This window comes from Dendropsophus ebraccatus, chromosome 4, assembly GCF_027789765.1.
Source record: "Dendropsophus ebraccatus isolate aDenEbr1 chromosome 4, aDenEbr1.pat, whole genome shotgun sequence".
Taxonomy (NCBI): domain Eukaryota; kingdom Metazoa; phylum Chordata; class Amphibia; order Anura; family Hylidae; genus Dendropsophus; species Dendropsophus ebraccatus.
The window spans coordinates 572451-597076 of NC_091457.1; the positions used below are offsets into that span (position 1 = coordinate 572451).

Below are 24626 nucleotides of genomic sequence, written 5' to 3' on the forward strand. Positions count from 1 at the left end.
GCAGGATTCCCTCTCTGCCCCCAGTATATAGCAGTATATAGCAGGTTCCCTCTCTGCCCCCAGTATATAGCAGGATTCCCTCTCTGCCCCCAGTATATAGCAGTATATAGCAGGATTCCCTCTCTGCCCCAGTATATAGCAGTATATAGCAGGATTCCCTCTCTGCCCCCAGTATATAGCAGGATTCCCCTCTCTGCCCCCCAGTATATAGCAGGATTCCCTCTCTGCCCCCAGTATATAGCAGTATATAGCAGGATTCCCTCTCTGCCCCCCAGTATATAGCAGTATATAGCAGATTCCCTCTATTCCCCCAGTATATAGCAGGATTCCCTCTCTGTCCCCAGTATTATAGCAGTATATAGCAGGATTCCCTCTCTGCCCCCAGTATATAGCAGGATTCCCTCTCTGCCCCAGTATATAGCAGGATTCCCTCTCTGACCCCAGTATATAGCAGGATTCCCTCTCTGCCCCCAGTATATAGCAGTATATAGCAGGATTCCCTCTCTGCCCCCCAGTATATAGCAGTATATCGCAGGATTCCCTCTCTGCCCCAGTATATAGCAGTATATAGCCGGATTCCCTCTCTGCCCCAGTATTATAGCAGGATTCCCTCTCTGCCCCAGTATATAGCAGTATATAGCAGGATTCCCTCTCTGCCACCAGTATATAGCAGTATATAGCAGGATTCCCTCTCTGCCCCCAGTATATAGCAGGATTCCCTCTCTGTCCCCAGTATATAGCAGTATATAGCAGGATTCCCTCTCTGCCCCCAGTATATAGCAGTATATAGCAGGATTCCCTCTCTGCCCCCAGTATATAGCAGTATATAGCAGGATTCCCTCTCTGCCCCCAGTATATAGCAGTATATAGCAGGATTCCCTCTCTGCCGCAGTATATAGCAGTATATAGCAGGATTCCCTCTCTGCCGCAGTATATAGCAGTATATAGCAGGATTCCCTCTCTGCCCCCAGTATATAGCAGTATATAGCAGGATTCCCTCTCTGTCTCCAGTATATAGCAGGATTCCCTCTCTGCCCCCAGTATATAGCAGTATATAGCAGGATTCCCTCTCTGTCCCCAGTATATAGCAGTATATAGCAGGATTCCCTCTCTGTCCCCAGTATATAGCAGTATATAGCAGGATTCCCTCTCTGCCCCCAGTATATAGCAGTATATAGCAGGATTCCCTCTCTGCCCCAGTATATAGCAGTATATAGCAGGATTCCCTCTCTGTCCCCAGTATATAGCAGTATATAGCAGGAATCCCTCTCTGTCCCCAGTATATAGCAGTATATAGCAGGATTCCCTCTCTGCCCCCAGTATATAGCAGTTTATAGCAGGATTCCCTCTCTGCCCCCAGTATATAGCAGGATTCCCTCTATTCCCCCAGTATATAGCAGTATATAGCAGGATTCCCTCTCTGCCCCAGTATATAGCAGTATATAGCAGGATTCCCTCTATTCCCCCAGTATATAGCAGTATATAGCAGGATTCCCTCTCTGCCCCCAGTATATAGCAGGATTCCCTCTCTGCCCCCAGTATATAGCAGTATATAGCAGGATTCCCTCTCTGCCCCCAGTATATAGCAGTATATAGCAGGATTCCCTCTCTGCCCCAGTATATAGCAGGATTCCCTCTATTCCCCCAGTATATAGCAGTATATAGCAGGATTCCCTCTCTGCCCCCAGTATATAGCAGTATATAGCAGGATTCCCTCTCTGCCCCCAGTATATAGCAGTATATAGCAGGATTCCCTCTCTGTCCCCAGTATATAGCAGTATATAGCAGGATTCCCTCTCTGCCCCCAGTAGTATAGCAGTATATAGCAGGATTCCCTTTCTGCCCCCCAGTATATAGCAGTATATAGCAGGATTCCCTCTCTGCCCCAGTATATAGCAGTATATAGCAGGATTCCCTCTCTGCCCCCAGTATATAGCAGTATATAGCAGGATTCCCTCTCTGCCCCCAGTATATAGCAGTATATAGCAGGATTCCCTCTCTGTCCCCAGTATATAGCAGTATATAGCAGGATTCCCTCTCTGCCCCCAGTATATAGCAGGATTCCCTCTATTCCCCCAGTATATAGCAGGATTCCCTCTATTCCCCCAGTATATAGCAGGATTCCCTCTATTCCCCCAGTATATAGCAGGATTCCCTCTATTCCCCCAGTATATAGCAGGATTCCCTCTCTGCCCCCAGTATATAGCAGTATATAGCAGGATTCCCTCTCTGCCGCAGTATATAGCAGTATATAGCAGGATTCCCTCTCTGCCCCCAGTATATAGCAGTATAGTAGCAGGATTCCCTCTCTGCCCCAGTATATAGCCAGATTCCCTCCTTTGCCCCCAGTAGTATAGCAGTATATAGCAGGATTCCCTCTCTGCCGCAGTATATAGCAGTATATAGCAGGATTCCCTCTCTGCCCCCAGTATATAGCAGGATTCCCTCTCTGTCCCCAGTATATAGCAGTATATAGCAGGATTCCCTCTCTGCCCCCAGTATATAGCAGTATATAGCAGGATTCCCCTCATTCCCCCAGTATATAGCAGTATATAGCAGGATTCCCTCTCTGCCCCTAGTATATAGCAGATATATAGCAGGATTCCCTCTCTGCCCCCTAGTAATATAGCAGTATATAGCAGGTATCCCTCTCTGCCCCAGTATATAGCAGTAATAATAGCAGGATTCCCTCTCTGCCCCCAGTATATAGCAGTATATAGCAGGATTCCCTCTCTGTCCCATATATAGCAGATTCCCTCTCTGCCCCCCAGTATATATAGCAGGATTCCCTCTCTGTCCCCCAGTATATAGCAGTATATAGCAGGATTCCCTCTCTGTCCCCAGTATAGTAGCAGTATATAGCAGGATTCCCTCTCTGCCCCCAGTATAGTATATAGCAGGATTCCCTCTCTGCCCCCAGTATATAGCAGTATATAGCAGGATTCCCTCTCATGCCCCCAGTATATAGCAGTATATAGCAGGATTCCCTCTCTGTCCCACAGTATATAGCATTATATAGCAGGATTCCCTCTCTGCCCCCAGGATATAGCAGTTATATAGCAGGATTCCCTCTCTGCCCCCAGTATATAGCAGTAATAGCAGGATTCCCTCTCTTGCCCCCAGTATATAGCACGGATTCCCTCTATTCCCCCAGTATATAGCAGTATATAGCAGGATTCCCTCTATTCCCCAGTATATAGCAGTATATAGCAGGATTCCCTCTCTGCCCCCAGTATATAGCAGGATTCCCTCTCTGCCCCAGTATATAGCAGTATATAGCAGGATTCCCTCTCTGCCCCCAGTATATAGCAGTATATAGCAGGATTCCCTCTCTGCCCCAGTATATAGCAGTATATAGCAGGATTCCCTCTCTGCCCCCAGTATATAGCAGTATATAGCAGGATTCCCTCTCTGCCCCCAGTATATAGCAGGATTCCCTCTCTGTCCCCAGTATATAGCAGTATATAGCAGGATTCCCTCTCTGCCGCAGTATATAGCAGTATATAGCAGGATTCCCTCTCTGCCCCCAGTATATAGCAGTATATAGCAGGATTCCCTCTCTGCCCCAGTATATAGCAGGATTCCCTCTCTGTCCCCAGTATATAGCAGTATATAGCAGGATTCCCTCTCTGCCCCAGTATATAGCAGGATTCCCTCTCTGTCCCCAGTATATAGCAGTATATAGCAGGATTCCCTCTCTGCCCCCAGTATATAGCAGGATTCCCTCTCTGCCCCAGTATATAGCAGTATATAGCAGGATTCCCTCTCTGCCCCCAGTATATAGCAGTATATAGCAGGATTCCCTCTCTGCCCCAGTATATAGCAGGATTCCCTCTCTGCCCCCAGTATATAGCAGTATATAGCAGGATTCCCTCTCTGTCCCCAGTATATAGCAGTATATAGCAGGATTCCCTCTCTGCCCCCAGTATATAGCAGGATTCCCTCTCTGTCCCCAGTATATAGCAGTATATAGCAGGATTCCCTCTCTGCCCCCAGTATATAACAGTATATAGCAGGATTCCCTCTCTGCCCCAGTATATAGCAGTATATAGCAGGATTCCCTCTCTGCCCCCAGTATATAGCAGGATTCCCTCTCTGCCCCCAGTATATAGCAGTATATAGCAGGATTCCCTCTTTGCCCCCAGTATATAGCAGTATATAGCAGGATTCCCTCTCTGCCCCCAGTATATAGCAGGATTCCCTCTCTGCCCCCAGTATATAGCAGTATATAGCAGGATTCCCTCTCTGCCCCCAGTATATAGCAGGATTCCCTCTATTCCCCCAGTATATAGCAGTATATAGCAGGATTCCCTCTCTGCCCCCAGTATATAGCAGTATATAGCAGGATTCCCTCTCTGCCCCCAGTATATAGCAGGATTCCCTCTCTGCCCCCAGTATATAGCAGGATTCCCTCTCTGCCCCCAGTATATAGCAGTATATAGCAGGATTCCCTCTCTGTCCCCAGTATATAGCAGGATTCCCTCTATTCCCCCAGTATATAGCAGTATATAGCAGGATTCCCTCTCTGCCCCCAGTATATAGCACGATTCCCTCTCTGCCCCCAGTATATAGCAGTATATAGCAGGATTCCCTCTCTGCCGCAGTATATAGCAGGATTCCCTCTCTGCCCCCAGTATATAGCAGGATTCCCTCTCTGCCCCCAGTATATAGCAGTATATAGCAGGATTCCCTCTCTGCCCCCAGTATATAGCAGGATTCCCTCTCTGCCCCCAGTATATAGCAGTATATAGCAGGATTCCCTCTCTGCCCCCAGTATATAGCACGATTCCCTCTCTGCCCCCAGTATATAGCAGTATATAGCAGGATTCCCTCTCTGCCCCCAGTATATAGCAGGATTCCCTCTCTGCCGCAGTATATAGCAGGATTCCCTCTCTGCCCCCAGTATATAGCAGTATATAGCAGGATTCCCTCTCTGCCCCCAGTATATAGCACGATTCCCTCTCTGCCCCCAGTATATAGCAGTATATAGCAGGATTCCCTCTCTGCCCCCAGTATATAGCAGGATTCCCTCTCTGTCCCCAGTATATAGCAGGATTCCCTCTCTGCCCCAGTATATAGCAGTATATAGCAGGATTCCCTCTCTGCCCCAGTATATAGCAGTATATAGCAGGATTCCCTCTCTGCCCCCAGTATATAGCAGTATATAGCAGGATTCCCTCTCTGTCCCCAGTATATAGCAGGATTCCCTCTCTGCCCCAGTATATAGCAGTATATAGCAGGATTCCCTCTCTGCCCCAGTATATAGCAGTATATAGCAGGATTCCCTCTCTGCCCCCAGTATATAGCAGGATTCCCTCTCTGCCCCAGTATATAGCAGTATATAGCAGGATTCCCTCTCTGCCCCAGTATATAGCAGTATATAGCAGGATTCCCTCTCTGCCCCCAGTATATAGCAGTATATAGCAGGATTCCCTCTCTGTCCCCAGTATATAGCAGGATTCCCTCTCTGCCCCCAGTATATAGCAGGATTCCCTCTCTGCCCCAGTATATAGCAGGATTCCCTCTATTCCCCCAGTATATAGCAGTATATAGCAGGATTCCCTCTCTGCCCCCAGTATATAGCAGGATTCCCTCTATTCCCCCAGTATATAGCAGTATATAGCAGGATTCCCTCTCTGCCCCAGTATATAGCAGTATATAGCAGGATTCCCTCTCTGCCCCCAGTATATAGCAGTATATAGCAGGATTCCCTCTCTGCCCCCAGTATATAGCAGGATTCCCTCTATTCCCCCAGTATATAGCAGTATATAGCAGGATTCCCTCTCTGCCCCCAGTATATAGCAGGATTCCCTCTCTGTCCCCAGTATATAGCAGTATATAGCAGGATTCCCTCTCTGTCCCCAGTATATAGCAGGATTCCCTCTCTGCCCCCAGTATATAGCAGGATTCCCTCTCTGCCCCCAGTATATAGCAGTATATAGCAGGATTCCCTCTCTGCCCCCAGTATATAGCAGTATATAGCAGGATTCCCTCTCTGCCCCCAGTATATAGCAGGATTCTCTCTCTGCCCCCAGTATATAGCAGTATATAGCAGGATTCCCTCTCTGCCCCCAGTATATAGCAGGATTCCCTCTCTGCCCCCAGTATATAGCAGGATTCCCTCTCTGCCCCAGTATATAGCAGGATTCCCTCTCTGCCCCCAGTATATAGCAGGATTCCCTCTATTCCCCCAGTATATAGCAGGATTCCCTCTCTGTCCCCAGTATATAGCAGTATATAGCAGGATTCCCTCTCTGCCCCCAGTATATAGCAGTATATAGCAGGATTCCCTCTCTGCCCCAGTATATAGCAGTATATAGCAGGATTCCCTCTCTGTCCCCAGTATATAGCAGGATTCCCTCTCTGCCCCCAGTATATAGCAGGATTCCCTCTCTGCCCCCAGTATATAGCAGTATATAGCAGGATTCCCTCTCTGCCCCCAGTATATAGCAGGATTCCCTCTATTCCCCCAGTATATAGCAGTATATAGCAGGATCTCATATATACCGGGGTCCCGCTGTCGTCGGTGAACAGAATCACTGATTGGCCGACGCTGATGGAGATCACTTTACGGCAGACGCCGCCGCTGCTGTAACAATTCACATTTTCCGCTGTGACAGAGAAGTTTCTTGATGACAGGGCCTGTAATAGAAGAGGTCAGCGTGTCAGGGGTTAATGTGGGGTCCCCAGCCCCCCAAACACCCCAAAAGCTCATAGAGGGCAGACAGGGGCCCAAAGCCTAACCAGCAGGAGAGTGGCAACAGCCGAGGGGCAAAGCCTGGGGCAGAGAGCTGAGGGGCAGAGAGCCGAGAGCCGAGGGGCAGAGAGCCGAGGGGCAGAGAGCAGAGAGCAGAGGGGCAGAGAGCAGAGAGCCGAGGGGCAGAGAGCAGAGAGCAGAGGGGCAGAGAGCAGAGAGCAGAGGGGCAGAGAGCAGAGGGGCAGAGAGCAGAGGGGCAGAGAGCAGAGAGCAGAGGGGCAGAGAGCAGAGAGCAGAGGGGCAGAGAGCAGAGGGGCAGAGAGCAGAGGGGCAGAGAGCAGAGAGCCGAGGGGCAGAGAGCAGAGGGGCAGAGAGCCGAGAGCAGAGGGGCAGAGAGCAGAGGGGCAGAGAGCAGAGGGGCAGAGAGCAGAGAGCAGAGGGGCAGAGAGCAGAGAGCAGAGGGGCAGAGAGCAGAGGGGCAGAGAGCCGAGGGGCAGAGAGCCGAGGGGCAGAGAGCAGAGAGCCGAGGGGCAGAGAGCAGAGAGCAGAGGGGCAGAGAGCCGAGGGGCAGAGAGCCGAGGGGCAGAGAGCCGAGGGGCAGAGAGCAGAGAGCCGAGGGGCAGAGAGCAGAGAGCAGAGGGGCAGAGAGCAGTGAGCCGAGGGGCAGAGAGCAGAGGGGCAGAGAGCAGAGGGGCAGAGAGCAGAGAGCAGAGGGGCAGAGAGCAGAGGGGCAGAGAGCAGAGGGGCAGAGAGCAGAGAGCAGAGGGGCAGAGAGCAGAGAGCAGAGGGGCAGAGAGCAGAGGGGCAGAGAGCAGAGGGGCAGAGAGCAGAGAGCCGAGGGGCAGAGAGCAGAGGGGCAGAGAGCCGAGAGCAGAGGGGCAGAGAGCAGAGGGGCAGAGAGCAGAGGGGCAGAGAGCAGAGAGCAGAGGGGCAGAGAGCAGAGAGCAGAGGGGCAGAGAGCAGAGGGGCAGAGAGCCGAGGGGCAGAGAGCCGAGGGGCAGAGAGCAGAGAGCCGAGGGGCAGAGAGCAGAGAGCAGAGGGGCAGAGAGCCGAGGGGCAGAGAGCCGAGGGGCAGAGAGCCGAGGGGCAGAGAGCAGAGAGCCGAGGGGCAGAGAGCAGAGAGCAGAGGGGCAGAGAGCAGTGAGCCGAGGGGCAGAGAGCAGAGGGGCAGAGAGCAGAGAGCAGAGGGGCAGAGAGCAGAGGGGCAGAGAGCAGAGAGCCGAGGGGCAGAGAGCAGAGGGGCAGAGAGCAGAGGGGCAGAGAGCAGAGAGCAGAGGGGCAGAGAGCAGAGAGCAGAGGGGCAGAGAGCCGAGGGGCAGAGAGCCGAGGGGCAGAGAGCAGAGAGCCGAGGGGCAGAGAGCAGAGAGCCGAGGGGCAGAGAGCAGAGAGCCGAGGGGCAGAGAGCAGAGAGCCGAGGGGCAGAGAGCAGAGGGGCAGAGAGCCGAGGGGCAGAGAGCAGAGAGCCGAGGGGCAGAGAGCAGAGGGGCAGAGAGCCGAGGGGCAGAGAGCAGAGAGCCGAGGGGCAGAGAGCCGAGGGGCAGAGAGCAGAGAGCCGAGGGGCAGAGAGCAGAGAGCCGAGGGGCAGAGAGCAGGGGGCAGAGAGCAGAGAGCCGAGGGGCAGAGAGCCGAGGGGCAGAGAGCAGAGAGCCGAGGGGCAGAGAGCAGAGAGCCGAGGGGCAGCGAGCAGAGAGCCGAGGGGCAGAGAGCAGAGGGGCAGAGAGCAGAGGGGCAGAGAGCCGAGGGGCAGAGAGCCGAGGGGCAGAGAGCAGAGAGCCGAGGGGCAGAGAGCAGAGAGCCGAGGGGCAGCGAGCAGAGAGCCGAGGGGCAGAGAGCAGAGGGGCAGAGAGCAGAGGGGCAGAGAGCCGAGGGGCAGAGAGCAGAGGGGCAGAGAGCAGAGGGGCAGAGAGCAGAGAGCCGAGGGGCAGAGAGCAGAGGGGCAGAGAGCAGAGGGGCAGAGAGCAGAGAGCCGAGGGGCAGAGAGCCGAGGGGCAGAGAGCAGAGAGCCGAGGGGCAGAGAGCAGAGAGCAGAGGGGCAGAGAGCCGAGGGGCAGAGAGCAGAGAGCCGAGGGGCAGAGAGCAGAGAGCCGAGGGGCAGAGAGCCGAGGGGCAGAGAGCCGAGGGGCAGAGAGCCGAGGGGCAGAGAGCCGAGGGGCAGAGAGCAGAGAGCCGAGGGGCAGAGAGCCGAGGGGCAGAGAGCAGAGAGCCGAGGGGCAGAGGGGCAGAGAGCAGAGGGGCAGAGAGCAGAGAGCCGAGGGGCAGAGAGCAGAGGGGCAGAGAGCAGAGGGGCAGAGAGCAGAGAGCCGAGGGGCAGAGAGCCGAGGGGCAGAGAGCAGAGAGCCGAGGGGCAGAGAGCAGAGAGCCGAGGGGCAGAGAGCCGAGGGGCAGAGAGCAGAGAGCCGAGGGGCAGAGAGCAGAGAGCCGAGGGGCAGAGAGCCGAGGGGCAGAGAGCCGAGGGGCAGAGAGCAGAGGGGCAGAGAGCCGAGGGGCAGAGAGCAGAGGGGCAGAGAGCAGAGGGGCAGAGAGCAGAGAGCCGAGGGGCAGAGAGCAGAGGGGCAGAGAGCAGAGAGCCGAGGGGCAGAGAGCCGAGGGGCAGAGAGCAGAGAGCCGAGGGGCAGAGAGCAGAGAGCCGAGGGGCAGAGAGCCGAGGGGCAGAGAGCAGAGAGCCGAGGGGCAGAGAGCAGAGAGCCGAGGGGCAGAGAGCCGAGGGGCAGAGAGCCGAGAGCCGAGGGGCAGAGAGCCGAGGGCAGAGGGGCAGAGAGCCGAGGGGCAGAGAGCCGAGGGCAGAGGGGCAGAGAGCCGAGGGGCAGAGAGCCGAGGGCAGAGGGGCAGAGAGCCGAGGGCAGAGGGGCAGAGAGCCGAGGGCAGAGGGGCAGAGAGCCGAGGGCAGAGGGGCAGAGAGCCGAGGGGCAGAGAGCCGAGGGCAGAGGGGCAGAGAGCCGAGGGGCAGAGAGCCGAGGGGCACAGCCTGGGGCAGGGTCAGCTGGTACTTGTAGTCCCTCCCATACAGCAGAGGGGCACCGCCTGGGGCAGGGTCAGCTGGTACTTGTAGTCCCTCCCATACAGCAGATCTTCTGAAGTCAGCACAGACAGAACAGGGGAGACACTGGAAGGGGGATCCCCTTGTGGACCCCACAACTGTTCAGATTGGGGCGCAGATCTTAAACGGGTCTGTCCACGCTGATACTGGCAGATGGCGCCGGAGGAGTTACCCCTGAAGACTAGAGGGGGCTCCCAGCAGTGGTGGTGGTCCGGCCTGGTCACATGTCACCCTGGGGGGCTCCCAGCAGATATCACCTCCTTCCACAAGGTCAGGGGCGACTGCGGAGACATGTGGTGGCCCCCAGCCCCAATCTGCCCTGTGGGGCCCCGACCTCTCACCTTCACAAGATGAACTTTACAAGATCCAACAAAATCAAAGGTCAGACCATCAAACGTGCGATAATGGCGATCACCATAGAAGCTGCACATGGCCGGACACGGGCGGAAACTGCACTGGAAGGCGCCACGATGGCAAACGCTGCAAGACAAGATGGACGACCGTAACCACAGCGTATATAACCCCCCGTCCCAACATCCTCTGTGCTGCTGGAACCCTGCTCCTCTCCTGACATCCTCTGTGCTGCTGGGACCCTGCTTCTCTCCTGACATCCTCTGTGCTGCTGGAACCCTGCTCCTCTTCTGACATCCTCTGTGCTGCTGGGACCCTGCTCCTCTCCTGACATCCTCTGTGCTGCTGGAACCCTGCTCCTCTCCTGACATCCTCTGTGCTGCTGGGACCCTGCTCCTCTCCTGACATCCTCTGTGCTGCTGGAACCCTGCTCCTCTTCTGACATCCTCTGTGCTGCTGGGACCCTGCTCCTCTCCTGACATCCTCTGTGCTGCTGGGACCCTGCTCCTCTTCTGACATCCTCTGTGCTGCTGGGACCCTGCTCCTCTTCTGACATCCTCAGTGCTGCTGTGTCCTCTCATATAGTATCACCCCCCTCCTCTCCTGACATCCTCTGTGCTGCTGTGTCCTCCCCTATAGTATCAGCCCCCTCCTCTCCTGACATCCTCTGTGCTGCTGGGACCTCTCCTATAAGATCAGCCCCCTCCTCTCCTGACATCCTCTGTGCTGCTGTGTCCTCCCCTATAGTATCAGCCCCCTCCTCTCCTGACATCCTCTGTGCTCCTGTGTCCTCTCCTATACTATCAGCCCCCTCCTCTCCTGACATCCTCTGTGCTGCTGTGTCCTCCCCTATAAGATCAGCCCCCTCCTCTCCTGACATCCTCTGTGCTGCTGTAACCTCTCCTATAGATCAGCCCCCTTCTCTCCTGACATCCTCTGTGCTGCTGTGACCTCCCCTATAAGATCAGCACCCTCCTCTCCTGACATCCTCTGTGCTGCTGTGTCCTCCCCTATAAGACCAGCCCCTCCTCTCCTGACATCCTCTGTGCTGCTGTGTCCTCTCCTATAGTATCAGCCCCTCCTCTCCTTAAATCCTCTGTGCTGCTGTGACCTTTCCTATAATATCAGCCCCCTCCTCTCCTGACATCCTCTGTGCTGCTGTGACCTCTCATATAATATCAGCCCCCTCCTCTCCTGACATCCTCTGTGCTGCTGTATCCTCTTCTATAGTATCAGCCCCTCCTCTCCTTAAATCCTCTGTGCTGCTGTGACCTCTCCTATAAGATCAGCCCCCTCCTCTCCTGACATCCTCTGTGCTGCTGGGACCTCCCCTATAAGATCAGCCCCCTCCTCACCTGACATCCTCTGTGCTGCTGGGACCTCTCCTGACATCCTCTGTGCTGCTGTGTCCTCTCCTATAGTATCAGCCCCCTCCTCTCCTGACATCCTCTGTGCTGCTGTGTCCTCTCCTATAGCTCAGCCCCCTCCTCTCCTGACATCCTCTGTGCTGCTGTATCCTCTTCTATAGTATCAGCCCCTCCTCTCCTTAAATCCTCTGTGCTGCTGTGACCTCTCCTATAAGATCAGCCCCCTCCTCTCCTGACATCCTCTGTGCTGCTGGGACCTCCCCTATAAGATCAGCCCCCTCCTCACCTGACATCCTCTGTGCTGCTGGGACCTCTCCTGACATCCTCTGTGCTGCTGTGTCCTCTCCTATAGTATCAGCCCCCTCCTCTCCTGACATCCTCTGTGCTGCTGTGTCCTCTCCTATAGCTCAGCCCCCTCCTCTCCTGACATCCTCTGTGCTGCTGGGACCTCTCCTATAAGATCAGCCCCCTCCTCTCCTGACATCCTCTGTGCTGCTGTGTCCTCTCCTATAGTACCAGCCCCCTCCTCTCCTGACATCCTCTGTGCTGCTGTGTCCTCTACTATAGATCAGCCCCCTCCTCTCCTGACATCCTCTGTGCTGCTGTGACCTCCCCTGTAAGATCAGCACCCTCCTCTCCTGACATCCTCTGTGCTGCTGTGTCCTCCCCTATAGTATCAGCCCCCTCCTCTCCTGACATCCTCTGTGCTGCTGTGTCCTCCCCTATAAGATCAGCCCCTTCCTCTCCTGACATCCTCTGTGCTGCTGTGTCCTCTCCTATAAGATCAGCCCCCTCCTCTCCTGACATCCTCTGTGCTGCTGTGTCCTCTCCTATAGTATCAGCCCCCTCCTCTCCTGACATCCTCTGTGCTGCTGTGTCCTCTCCTATAAGATCAGCCCCCTCCTCTCCTGACATCCTCTGTGCTGCTGTGTCCTCTCCTATAAGATCAGCCCCCTCCTCTCCTGACATCCTCTGTGCTGCTGTGTCCTCTCCTATAGTATCAGCCCCTCCTCTCCTGACATCCTCTGTGCTGCTGTGTCCTCTCCTATAAGATCAGCCCCCTCCTCTCCTGACATCCTCTGTGCTGCTGTGTCCTCTCCTATAAGATCAGCCCCCTCCTCTCCTGACATCCTCTGTGCTGCTGTGTCCTCTCCTATAGTACCAGCCCCCTCCTCTCCTGACATCCTCTGTGCTGCTGTGTCCTCTACTATAGATCAGCCCCCTCCTCTCCTGACATCCTCTGTGCTGCTGTGACCTCCCCTGTAAGATCAGCACCCTCCTCTCCTGACATCCTCTGTGCTGCTGTGTCCTCCCCTATAGTATCAGCCCCCTCCTCTCCTGACATCCTCTGTGCTGCTGTGTCCTCCCCTATAAGATCAGCCCCTTCCTCTCCTGACATCCTCTGTGCTGCTGTGTCCTCTCCTATAATATCAGCCCCCTCCTCTCCTGACATCCTCTGTGCTGCTGTGTCCTCTCCTATAAGATCAGCCCCCTCCTCTCCTGACATCCTCTGTGCTGCTGTGTCCTCCCCTATAAGATCAGCCCCCTCCTCTCCTGACATCCTCTGTGCTGCTGTGTCCTCTCCTATAAGATCAGCCCCTTCCTCTCCTGACATACTCTGTGCTGCTGTGTCCTCTCCTATAGTATCAGCCCCCTCCTCTCCTGACATCCTCTGTGCTGCTGTGTCCTCTCCTATGAGATCAGCCCCCTCCTCTCCTGACATCCTCTGTGCTGCTGTGTCCTCTCCTATAGTATTAGCCCCCTCCTCTCCTGACATCCTCTGTGCTGCTGTATCCTCTCCTATAGTATCAGCCCCCTCCTCTCCTGACATCCTCTGTGCTGCTGTGACCTCTCCTATAATATCAGCCCCCTCCTCTCCTGACATCCTCTGTGCTGCTGTGTCCTCCCCTATAAGATCAGCCCCCTCCTCTCCTGATATCCTCTGTGCTGCTGTGTCCTCCCCTATAGTATCGGCCCCCTCCTCTCCTGACATCCTCTGTGCTGCTGGGACCTCTCCTATAAGATCAGCACCCTCCTCTCCTGACATCCTCTGTGCTGCTGTGACCTCTCCTATAATATCAGCCCCCTCCTCTCCTGACATCCTCTGTGCTGCTGGGACCTCTCCTATAGATCAGCCCCCTCCTCTCCTGACATCCTCTGTGCTGCTGTGACCTCTCCTATAATATCAGCCCCCTCCTCTCCTGACATCCTCTGTGCTGCTGTGACCTCTCCTATAATATCAGCCCCCTCCTCTCCTGACATCCTCTGTGCTGCTGTGACCTCTCCTATAATATCAGCCCCCTCCTCACCTGACATCCTCTGTGCTGCTGGGACCTCTCCTATAAGATCAGCACCCTCCTCTCCTGACATCCTCTGTGCTGCTGTGTCCTCTCCTATAGTATCAGCCCCCTCTTCTCCTGACATCCTCTGTGCTGCTGTGTCCTCTCCTATAGATCAGCCCCCTCCTCTCCTGACATCCTCTGTGCTGCTGTGTCCTCCCCTATAGTATCAGCCCCCTCCTCTCCTGACATCCTCTGTGCTGCTGGGACCCTGCTCCTCTCCTGACATCCTCTGTGCTGCTGTGTCCTCCCCTATAGTATCAGCCCCCTCCTCTCCTGACATCCTCTGTGCTGCTGGGACCTCTCCTATAAGATCAGCCCCCTCCTCTCCTGACATCCTCTGTGCTGCTGGGACCTCTCCTATAAGATCAGCCCCCTCCTCTCCTGACATCCTCTGTGCTGCTGTGTCCTCTCCTATAAGATCAGCCCCCTCCTCTCCTGACATCCTCTGTGCTGCTGTGTCCTCCCCTATAGTATCGGCCCCCTCCTCTCCTGACATCCTCTGTGCTGCTGGGACCTCCCCTATAAGATCAGCCCCCTCCTCTCCTGACATCCTCTGTGCTGCGGTGTCCTCCCCTATAAGATCAGCCCCCTCCTCTCCTGATATCCTCTGTGCTGCTGTGTCCTCCCCTATAAGATCAGCCCCCTCCTCTCCTGACATCCTCTGTGCTGCTGTGTCCTCCCCTATAGTATCGGCCCCCTCCTCTCCTGACCTCCTCTGTGCTGCTGGGACCTCCCCTATAAGATCAGCACCCTCCTCTCCTGACATCCTCTGTGCTGCTGTGACCTCCCCTATAAGATCAGCCCCCTCCTCTCCTGACATCCTCTGTGCTGCTGTGTCCTCCCCTATAAGATCAGCCCCTTCCTCTCCTGACATACTCTGTGCTGCTGTGTCCTCTCCTATAGTATCAGCCCCCTCCTCTCCTGACATCCTCTGTGCTGCTGTGTCCTCTCCTATGAGATCAGCCCCCTCCTCTCCTGACATCCTCTGTGCTGCTGTATCCTCTCCTATAGTATCAGCCCCTCCTCTCCTTAAATCCTCTGTGCTGCTGTGACCTCTCCTATAATATCAGCCCCCTCCTCTCCTGACATCCTCTGTGCTGCTGGGACCTCTCCTATAGATCAGCCCCCTCCTCTCCTGACATCCTCTGTGCTGCTGTGACCTCTCCTATAATATCAGCCCCCTCCTCACCTGACATCCTCTGTGCTGCTGGGACCTCTCCTGGCATCCTCTGTGCTGCTGTGTCCTCTCCTATAGTATCAGCCCCCTCTTCTCCTGACATCCTCTGTGCTGCTGTGTCCTCTCCTATAGATCAGCCCCCTCCTCTCCTGACATCCTCTGTGCTGCTGTGTCCTCCCCTATAGTATCGGCCCCCTCCTCTCCTGACCTCCTCTGTGCTGCTGTGTCCTCCCCTATAGTATCAGCCCCCTCCTCTCCTGACATCCTCTGTGCTGCTGGGACCCTGCTCCTCTCCTGGGTGTAGTGATGAGTGTGAGCTGTGGGGGCGCCACTCACCAGGTGTGACATGACGATTGCACCACGTCTCCGGGGAAATACTCCTTGGCTTTCCATGAGCAGGGGCAGGCGTCCGGCTCCAGGCACTCAGCACCGTGCTTCACCAACCTGCAGAGAGAGGGCAGCACCTGAGAGGTAGTCACAGCCCCGCCCCCCTGGGTGACATCACTCAAGTAGTCACAGCCCCGCCCCCGGGTGACAGCACTGAAGTAGTCACAGCCCCGCCCCCTGGGTGACATCACTGAGGCAGTCACAGCCCCGCCCCCTGGGTGACATCACTGAGGCAGTCACAGCCCCGCCCCCTGGGTGACATCACTGAGGCAGTCACAGCCCCGCCCCCTGAGGCCTCTGAGGGGATAGTATGGTGTTAGAGTGGTTCCCCATGTGCTGGCGGCTGCACTGACCCACTATATTCCCTGGAATCTCCTTAGCAGATATGTGACCCCGGGCTGCCACCGACAGCCGCTCCTATACCCCCATAATAGATATGTGACCCCGGGCTGCCACCCCCACCCGCTCCTATACCCCCCATAATAGATATGTGACCCCGGGCTGCCACCCCCACCTGCTCCTATACCCCCCATAATAGATATGTGACCCCGGGCTGCCACCGACAGCCGCTCCTATACCCCCATAATAGATATGTGACCCCGGGCTGCCACCGACAGCCGCTCCTATACCCCCCATAATAGATATGTGACCCCGGGCTGCCACCGACAGCCGCTCCTATACCCCCCATAATAGATATGTGACCCCGGGCTGCCACCCCCACCTGCTCCTATACCCCCCATAATAGATATGTGACCCCGGGCTGCCACCGACAGCCGCTCCTATACCCCCCATAATAGATATGTGACCCCGGGCTGCCACCGACAGCCGCTCCTATACCCCCCATAATAGATATGTGACCCCGGGCTGCCACCGACAGCTGCTCCTATACCCCCCATAATAGATATGTGACCCCGGGCTGCCACCGACAGCCGCTCCTATACCCCCATAATAGATATGTGACCCCGGGCTGCCACCGACAGCCGCTCCTATACCCCCCATAATAGATATGTGCCACCGACAGCCGCTCCTATACCCCCATAATAGATATGTGACCCCGGGCTGCCACCGACAGCCGCTCCTATACCCCCCATAATAGATATGTGACCCCGGGCTGCCACCGGCAGCCGCTCCTATACCCCCCATAATAGATATGTGACCCCGGGCTGCCACCGACAGCCGCTCCTATACCCCCCATAATAGATATGTGCCACCGACAGCCGCTCCTATACCCCCCATAATAGATATGTGACCCCGGGCTGCCACCCCCACCCGCTCCTATACCCCCCATAATAGATATGTGACCCCGGGCTGCCACCCCCACCCGCTCCTATACCCCCCATAATAGATATGTGACCCCGGGCTGCCACCGACAGCCGCTCCTATACCCCCCATAATAGATAAGTGACCCCGGGCTGCCCCCCCCCACCCGCTCCTATACCCCCCATAATAGATATGTGACCCCGGGCTGCCACCGACAGCCGCTCCTATACCCCCCATAATAGATATGTGACCCCGGGCTGCCCCCCCCCACCTGCTCCTATACCCCCCATAATAGATATGTGCCACCGACAGCCGCTCCTATACCCCCCATAATAGATATGTAACCCCGGGCTGCCCCCCCCACCCGCTCCTATACCCCCCATAATAGATATGTGACCCCGGGCTGCCCCCCCCCCACCCGCTCCTATACCCCCCATAATAGATATGTGACCCCGGGCTGCCCCCCCCACCTGCTCCTATACCCCCCATAATAGATATGTGCCACCGACAGCCGCTCCTATACCCCCCATAATAGATATGTGACCCTGGGCTGCCCCCCCCCACCCGCTCCTATACCCCCCATAATAGATATGTGCCACCGACAGCCGCTCCTATACCCCCCATAATAGATATGTGACCCCGGGCTGCCACCGACAGCCGCTCCTATACCCCCCATAATAGATATGTGACCCCGGGCTGCCACCGACAGCCGCTCCTATACCCCCCATAATAGATATGTGACCCCGGGCTGCCCCCCCCCCACCCGCTCCTATACCCCCCATAATAGATATGTGCCACCGACAGCCGCTCCTATACCCCCCATAATAGATATGTGACCCCGGGCTGCCACCGGCAGCCGCTCCTATACCCCCCATAATAGATATGTGACCCCGGGCTGCGAACCGACAGCCGCTCCTATACCCCCATAATAGATATGTGACCCCGGGCTGCCACCGACAGCCGCTCCTATACCCCCCATAATAGATATGTGACCCCGGGCTGCCACCGACAGCCGCTCCTATACCCCCCATAATAGATATGTGACCCCGGGCTGCCACCCCCACCCGCTCCTATACCCCCCATAATAGATATGTGACCCCGGGCTGCCACCCCCACCCGCTCCTATACCCCCCATAATAGATATGTGACCCCAGGCTGCCACCCCCACCCGCTCCTATACCCCCCATAATAGATATGTGACCCCGGGCTGCCACCGACAGCCGCTCCTATACCCCCCATAATAGATATGTGACCCCGGGCTGCCACCGGCAGCCGCTCCTATACCCCCCATAATAGATATGTGACCCCGGGCTGCCACCGACAGCCGCTCCTATACCCCCCATAATAGATATGTGCCACCGACAGCCGCTCCTATACCCCCATAATAGATATGTGACCCCGGGCTGCCCCCCCCCACCCGCTCCTATACCTCCCATAATAGATATGTGACCCCGGGCTGCCCCCCCCCACCTGCTCCTATACCCCCCATAATAGATATGTGACCCCGGGCTGCCACCGACAGCCGCTCCTATACCCCCCATAATAGATATGTGCCACCGACAGCCGCTCCTATACCCCCCATAATAGATATGTGACCCCGGGCTGCCCCCCCCCACCCGCTCCTATACCCCCCATAATAGATATGTGCCACCGACAGCCGCTCCTATACCCCCCATAATAGATATGTGACCCCGGGCTGGCACCGACAGCCGCTCCTATACCCCCCATAATAGATATGTGACCCCGGGCTGCCACCGACAGCCGCTCCTATACCCCCCATAATAGATATGTGACCCCGGGCTGCCACCCCCACCTGCTCCTATACCCCCCATAATGGATATGTGACCCCGGGCTGCCACCCCCAACCGCTCCTATACCCCCATAATAGATATGTGACCCCGGGCTGCCACCGACAGCCGCTCCTATACCCCCCATAATAGATATGTGACCCCGGGCTGCCACCCCCACCCGCTCCTATACCCCCCATAATACATATGTGACCCCAGGCTGCCACCCCCACCCGCTCCTATACCCCCCATAATAGATATGTGACCCCGGGCTGCCACCCCCACCTGCTCCTATACCCCCCATAATAGATATGTGACCCCGGGCTGCCACCGACAGCCGCTCCTATACCCCCCATAATAGATATGTGACCCCGGGCTTGCCACCCCCACCCGCTCCTATACCCCCCATAATAGATATGTGACCCCGGGCTGCCACCGACAGCCGCTCCTATACCCCCCATAATAGATATGTGACCCCGGGCTGCCCCCCCCCACCCGCTCCTATACCCCCATAATAGATATGTGACCCCGGGCTGCCCCCCCCACCCGCTCCTATACCCCTTATAATAGATATGTGACCCCGGGCTGCCCCCTCCCACCCGCTCCTATACCCCTTATAATAGATATGTGACCCCGGGCTGCCACCGACAGCCGCTCCTATACCCCCCATAATAGATATGTGACCCCGGGCTGCCACCCCCACCCGCTCCTATACCCCCCATAATAGATATGTGACCCCGGGCTGCCACCGACAGCCGCTCCTATACCCCCCATAATAGATATGTGACCCCGGGCTGCCACCGGCAGCCGCTCCTATACCCCCCATAATAGATATGTGACCCCGGGCTGCCACCGACAGCCGCTCCTATACCCCCCATAATAGATATGTGCCACCGACAGCCGCTCCTATACCCCCCATAATAGATATGTGACCCCGGGCCGCCCCCCCCCCCCCACCTGCTCCTATACCCCCCATAATAGATATGTGACCCCGGGCTGCCCCCCCCCCACCCGCTCCTATACCCCCCATAATAGATATGTGACCCCGGGCTGCCACCGACAGCCGCTTCTATACCCCCCATAATAGATATGTGACCCCGGGCTGCCACCGACAGCCGTTCCTATACCCCCCATAATAGATATGTGACCCCGGGCTGCCACCCCCACCTGCTCCTATACCCCCCATAATAGATATGTGACCCCGGGCTGCCACCCCCACCCACTCCTATACCCCCCATAATAGATATGTGACCCCGGGCTGCCACCCCCACCCACTCCTATACCCCCCATAATGCCCTTCTCACCCCTCCCCCGCTCACTATCACAACTGGCCTCAAGGTTTCTTCAGAAAAAATTATGTGAGATCATCAAAAACAATACGGAACCTCCCCGGTTCCAGGATGGCCAGTATACACACACACACACACACACACACACACGGTGCCAGAATGGTGGGTACACACACATGGTGCCAGGATGGCCGGTATACACACACACACGGTGCCAGGATGGCGGGTATACACACAGATGGTGCCAGGATGGTGGGTATACACACACGGTGCCAGGATGGGGGGTATACACACATGGTGCCAGGATGGCGGGTATACACACATGGTGCCAGGATGGCCAGTATACACACCCATGGTGCCAGGATGGCCGGTATACACACATGGTGCCAGGATGGCCAGTATATACACATGGTGCCAGAAAGGCCGGTATACACACATGGTGCCAGGATGGCGGGTATACACACATGGTGCCAGGATGGCCAGTATACACACCCATGGTGCCAGGATGGCCGGTATACACACATGGTGCCAGGATGGCCGGTATACACACACATGGTGCCAGGATTGCCGGTATACACAGACATGGTGCCAGGATGGCCGGTATACACACATGGTGCCAGGATGGCCGGTATACACGCACATATGGTGCCAGGATGGTGGGTATACACACAGATGGTGCCAGGATGGTGGGTATACACACATGGTGCCAGGATGGTGGGTATACACACATGGTGCCAGGATGGTGGGTATACACACATGGTGCCAGGATGGCCGGTATACACACATGGTGCCAGGATGGCGGGTATACACACACATAGTGCCAGGATGGCCGGTATACACACACACACACACACGGTGCCAGGATGGCGGGTATACACACACACACACACACACGGTGCCAGGATGGCGGGTATACACACACACACACATGGTGCCAGGATGGCGGGTATACACACACATAGTGCCAGGATGGCCGGTATACACACACACACACACACACACACGGTGCCAGGATGGCGGGTATACACACACACACACACACGGTGCCAGAATGGTGGGTACACACACATGGTGCCAGGATGGCCGGTATGCACACACACACACGGTGCCAGAATGGTGGGTACACACACACGGTGCCAGGATGGCGGGTATACACACATGGTGCCAGGATGGCCAGTATATACACATGGTGCCAGAAAGGCCGGTATACACAGATGGTGCCAGGATGGCGGGTATACACACATGGTGCCAGGATGGCGGGTATACACACATGGTGCCAGGATGGCCGGTATACACACATGGTGCCAGGATGGCCGGTATACACACATGGTGCCAGGATGGCCGGTATATACACATGGTGCCAGGATGGCCGGTATACACACATGGTGCCAGGATGGCCAGTATATACACACAGATGGTGCCAGGATGGCCGGTATACACACATGGTGCCAGGATGGCTGGTATATACACACAGATGGTGCCAGGATGGCTGGTATATACACACAGATGGTGCCAGGATGGCCGGTATACACACATGGTGCCAGGATGGCCGGTATACACACATGGTGCCAGGATGGCGGGTATACACACACACACACGGTGCCAGAATGGTGGGTACACACACATGGTGCCAGGATGGCCGGTATACACACACACACACGGTGCCAGGATGGCCGGTATGCACACACACACACAGTGCCAGAATGGTGGGTACACACACATGGTGCCAGGATGGCGGGTACACACACAGTGAAACCCACCCTCGGGGGCAGACGCAGCCAGACACGCAGGGCAGGTTGGAGGCAGCGGTGAGGTTCAGCAGTTGGTTCTCACACGTCTTCTCCGGGCTCAGCTCGCCATCCACCTCGGGGGCGCTGCAGTTGTGATAGATCTGACCAGCCGGACAGCTGTGAACTGAGGAAGAACAAAGTGTGAAGGGCGAGACCCCGGGGTCACCAGTCACATGACCACAAGCACCAAGAGCCACAGGACCCCTCCAGGCTGCATCCGAGCCGCTTCCATGATGTCATCGATTTGTGTGTGTGCCGGGGGGGGGGGGGGGGGGGGGGGTTGTGGTGTGTGTGTGCAGGGGGGTGGGATGTGGTGTGTGTGTGGGGGGGGGGATGTGTACGTGTGTGCCGGGGGGGGGGGGGTTGTGGTGTGTGTGTGCGGGGGGTGGGATGTGGTGTGTGTGTGGGGATGTGGTATGTGTGTGTGTGGGGGGGGGGATGTGGTGTGTGTGTGCAGGGTGGGATGTGGTGTGTGCGGGGTGGGATGTGGTGTGTGTGTGTGGGGTGGGTTGTGGTGTGTGTGTGCGGGGGGTGGGATGTGGTGTGTGTGTGGGGGGGGATGTGGTGTGTGTGCGGGGTGGGATGTGGTGTGTGTGTGCGGGGGGTGGGATGTGGTGTGTGTGTGGGGGGGGATGTGGTGTGTGTGTGCAGGGTGGGATGTGGTGTGTGTGCGGGGTGGGATGTGGTGTGTGTGTGTGGGGTGGGTTGTGGTGTGTGTGTGCGGGGGGTGGGATGTGGTGTGTGTGTGGGGGGGGATGTGGTATGTGTGTGTGGGGGGGGGATGTGGTGTGTGTGCGGGGGGGGATGTGGTGTGTGTGCGGGGTGGGATGTGGTGTGTGTGTGCGGGGGGTGGGATGTGGTGTGTGTGTGGGGGGGGATGTGGTATGTGTGTGTGTGGGGGGGGATGTGGTGTGTGTGTGCAGGGTGGGATGTGGTGTGTGTGTGTGGGGTGGGTTGTGGTGTGTGTGTGCGGGGGGTGGGATGTGGTGTGTGTGTGGGGGGGGATGTGGTATGTGTGTGTGGGGGGGGGGGATGTGGTGTGTGTGCGGGGGGGGGATGTGGTGTGTGTGCGGGGTGGGATGTGGTGTGTGTGTGCAGGGTGGGATGTGGTGTGTGTGCGGGGTGGGATGTGGTGTGTGTGTGTGGGGTGGGTTGTGGTGTGTGTGTGCGGGGGGTGGGATGTGGTGTGTGTGTGTGGGGGGATGTGGTATGTGTGTGTGGGGGGGGGGGGATGTGGTGTGTGTGCGGGGTGGGATGTGGTGTGTGTGTGCGGGGTGGGATGTGGTGTGTGTGTGGTGGGTTGTGGTGTGTGTGTGCGGGGGGTGGGATGTGGTGTGTGTGTGGGGGGGGGATGTGGTACATGTGCGGGGTGGGATGTGGTGTGTGTGTGCGGGGGGGGATGTGGTGTGCGTGCGGGGGGGGATGTGGTACATGTGCGGGGTGGGATGTGGTGTGCGTGCGGGGGGGGGATGTGGTGTGTGTGTGTGTGGGGTGGGATGTGGTGTGTGTGCGGGGAGGGATGTGGTGTGTGTATGTGTGCAGGGGGGATGTGGTGTGTTTGCGGGGGGGATGTGGTGTGTGTGTGCGGGGGGGGGATGTGGTGTGTGTGTGTGCGGGGGGGGGGGATGTGCAGTACACCTCTGGTGTGTGTGTGTGTGCGGGGGGGGATGTGGTGTGTGTGTGCGGGGGGGGATGTGGTGTGTGTGTGTGCGGGGGGGGGGGATGTGCAGTACACCTCTGGTGTGTGTGTGTGTGTGTGTGCGGGGGGGGATGTGGTGTGTGTGTGCGGGGGGGGGGTGTGGTGTGTGTGTGCGGGGGGATGTGGTGTGTGTGTGCGGGGGGGGGGGGGATGTGGTGTTTGTGTGTGCAGGGGGGGGGATGTGGTGTGTGTTTGCGGGGGGGGATGTGCAGTACACCTCTGGTGTGTGTGTGTGTGCAGGGGATGGGGGGGCAGTACACCTCTGGTGTGTGTGTGTGTGTGCAGGGGATGGGGGGGCAGTACACCTCTGGTGTGCTTGTGTGCGGGGGGGGGGAATGTGGTGTGTGTGTGTGGGGTGGGATGTGGTGTGTGTGTGGAGTGGGATGTGGTGTGTGTGCGGGAGGGGGAAGTGGTGTGTGTGCGGGGGGGGGGTGCAGTACACCTCTGGTGTGTTTGTGTGGGCGGGGGGGGGATGTGGTGTGTGTGCAGGGGAGATGTGCAGTACACTTCTGGTGTGTGTGTGTGCGGTGGGGGGGGGGGGGGCAGTACACCTCTGGTGTGTTTGTGTGGGCGGGGGGGGATGTGGTGTGTGTGTGTGCGGGGGGGGGGGGGATGTGCAGTACACCTCTGGTGTGTGTGTGTGTGCGGGGGGGGGGGATGTGGTGTGTGTGCGGGGGAGATGTGCAGTACACTTCTGGTGTGTGTGTGTGTGCGGTGGGGGTGGGCAGTACACCTCTGGTGTGTGTGTGTGTGTGCGGGGGGGGGATGTGCAGTACACCTCTGGTGTGTGTGTGTGTGTGTGTGCGGGGGGGGGGGGATGTGGTGTGTGTGTGTGTGTGCGGGGGGGGGGATGTGGTGTGTGTGTGTGTGCGGGGGGGATGTGCAGTACACCTCTGGTGTGTGTGTGTGTGTGCAGGGGATGGGGGGGGCAGTACACCTCTGGTGTGTGTGTGTGTGTGTGTGCGGGGGGATATGTGGTATGTGTGTGCGGGGGGGATGTGGTGTGTGTGTGCGGGGGGGGGGGGATGTGGTGTGTGTGTGCGGGGGGATGTGGTGTGTGTGTGCAGGGGGGGGGGGATGTGGTGTTTGTGTGTGCAGGGGGGGGGGGGATGTGGTGTGTGTTTGCGGGGGGGGGATGTGCAGTACACCTCTGGTGTGTGTGTGAGTGTGCAGGGGATGGGGGAGCAGTACACCTCTGGTGTGCTTGTGTGCGGGGGGGGGGGGAATGTGGTGTGTGTGTGGGGTGGGATGTGGTGTGTGTGTGGAGTAGAATGTGGTGTGTGTGCGGGAGGGGGGGGATGTGGTGTGTGTGTGGGGTAGAATGTGGTGTGTGTGCGGGGGGGGGATGTGGTGTGTGTGTGGGGTGGGATGTGGTGTGTGTGTGGAGTAGAATGTGGTGTGTGTGCGGGAGGGGGGGGATGTGGTGTGTGTGTGGGGTAGAAT

At 57.2% G+C, this 24626-nt stretch overlaps 1 protein-coding gene across 1 annotated transcript in view; it reads right to left on the reverse strand.

Annotated features, from left to right (window-relative positions):
- Positions 1-24626, reverse strand: part of OTOG (otogelin) — a 230428-nt gene that overhangs the window by 87972 nt on the left and 117830 nt on the right. The window contains exons 23-26 of the mRNA XM_069967756.1: positions 21455-21608; positions 15308-15415; positions 10076-10214; positions 6508-6642 (exon numbers count right to left, since the gene is read on the reverse strand). Coding sequence (XP_069823857.1) covers positions 6508-6642; positions 10076-10214; positions 15308-15415; positions 21455-21608 — 536 coding nt within the window. The remainder of the gene's footprint in view (positions 1-6507; positions 6643-10075; positions 10215-15307; positions 15416-21454; positions 21609-24626) is intronic.